At 65.6% G+C, this 1,368-nt stretch overlaps 1 protein-coding gene across 1 annotated transcript in view; it reads left to right on the top strand.

Moving 5' to 3' along the window:
- The window catches only part of JAK3 (Janus kinase 3), a 14,752-nt gene that overhangs the window by 11,715 nt on the left and 1,669 nt on the right, over positions 1 to 1,368 (top strand). Inside the window, 5 exon segments of the mRNA XM_017743827.1 lie at positions 1 to 678; positions 734 to 841; positions 934 to 1,019; positions 1,096 to 1,213; positions 1,311 to 1,363. Coding sequence (XP_017599316.1) covers positions 1 to 678; positions 734 to 841; positions 934 to 1,019; positions 1,096 to 1,213; positions 1,311 to 1,363 — 1,043 coding nt within the window.

Here is a 1,368-nt window from a genome sequence, read left to right as displayed (position 1 = left end):
ATGGCGGTGATGGATTTGGCCCCAGGAATGCGCGGGCTGCGGCTGGTGATGGAATTCCTGCCCAACGGCTGCCTGCGGGATTACCTGCAGAAGAACCAGCCCCGCCTGGAGCACTGCACGCTGCTCCTCTACGCCTGGCAGATCTGCAAGGTGGGGACCAGGGCGGGCACGGGCAGAACGGGCACCCTGCGGTCCCGGGATGGGGCTGGAACGGTGCCAGGGGTCAGCCAAGGGTCCTGGTGCAGCCCCTGGGGACGCTGCTGGGTCCTGGCCCTGCCAGCAGCTGCATCCTGGCTGGAGCAACGCCATGGCTCAGCCAAGGGTCATTTGTCCAGCTGGGATCCAGTCCCACCCCTGGGGACGCTGCTGGGTCCTGGCCCTGCCAGCAGCTGCATCCTGGCTGGAGCAACGCCATGGCTCAGCCAAGGGTCATTTGTCCAGCTGGGATCCAGTCCCACCCCTGGGGACGCTGCTGGGTCCTGGCCCTGCCAGCAGCTGCATCCTGGCTGGAGCAACGCCATGGCTCAGCCAAGGGTCATTTGTCCAGCTGGGATCCAGTCCCACCCCTGGGGACGCTGCTGGGTCCTGGCCCTGCCAGCAGCTGCATCCTGGCTGGGGCAACGCCATGGCTCACCCAAGGGTCATTTGTCCAGCTGGGATCTGGTCCCACCCCTGGGGATGCTGCTGGATCCTGCCCCTGCCAGCAGCTGCATCCCAGCTGGAATAATGCCATGGCTCAGCCAAGGGTCATTTGTCCAGCCGGGATGAACCCCCAGGGGTGCTCACCCAGGAGGTTGTGGTCCAGCCAGGATCATCCAGCCCCTGGGGACGCTGCTGGATCCTGGCCCTGCCGGCTGGAGCAATGTCATGGCTCACCCACGGGTCATTTGTCCAGCTGGGATCCAGTCCCCCCCCTGGGGACGCTGCTGGATCCTGGCCCTGCCAGCAGCTGCATCCTGGCTGGAGCAAGACAAGGATTACTACGTGGTGCGGGAGCCCGGACAGAGCCCCGTTTTTTGGTGAGGGGAGGACACACGGGGGGAGCGCTGGAATTCCAGCGGGATCCGGAGCTCAGTATCCCGCTTTTCCCGGCAGGTACGCGCCGGAATCCCTGGCTGACAACATTTTCTCCCGCGCCTCCGACACCTGGAGCTTCGGGGTGCTGCTCTACGAGCTCTTCACCTACAGCTCCAAGAGCAAGAGCCCCTCGGAGGTGGGATTTCCCCTGGATGCGGGGATCATTCCCTTTGGGACCACCCCCCCCCCCCCTCCACCCCCTTGACGCTCACGGATGTGCCCCGTGCCCGCAGGAATTCCTGCGGATGATGGGCACCGGGAAGCCGGCGCAGATCATCTGTCACCCGCTGG

This window comes from Corvus brachyrhynchos, unplaced genomic scaffold (genome assembly GCF_000691975.1).
Source record: "Corvus brachyrhynchos isolate BGI_N302 unplaced genomic scaffold, ASM69197v1 scaffold219, whole genome shotgun sequence".
In the NCBI taxonomy this organism is placed as follows: domain Eukaryota; kingdom Metazoa; phylum Chordata; class Aves; order Passeriformes; family Corvidae; genus Corvus; species Corvus brachyrhynchos.
Note: the sequence above shows the minus strand (reverse complement) of the source record. Positions and strands in the feature narration are given on the sequence as shown.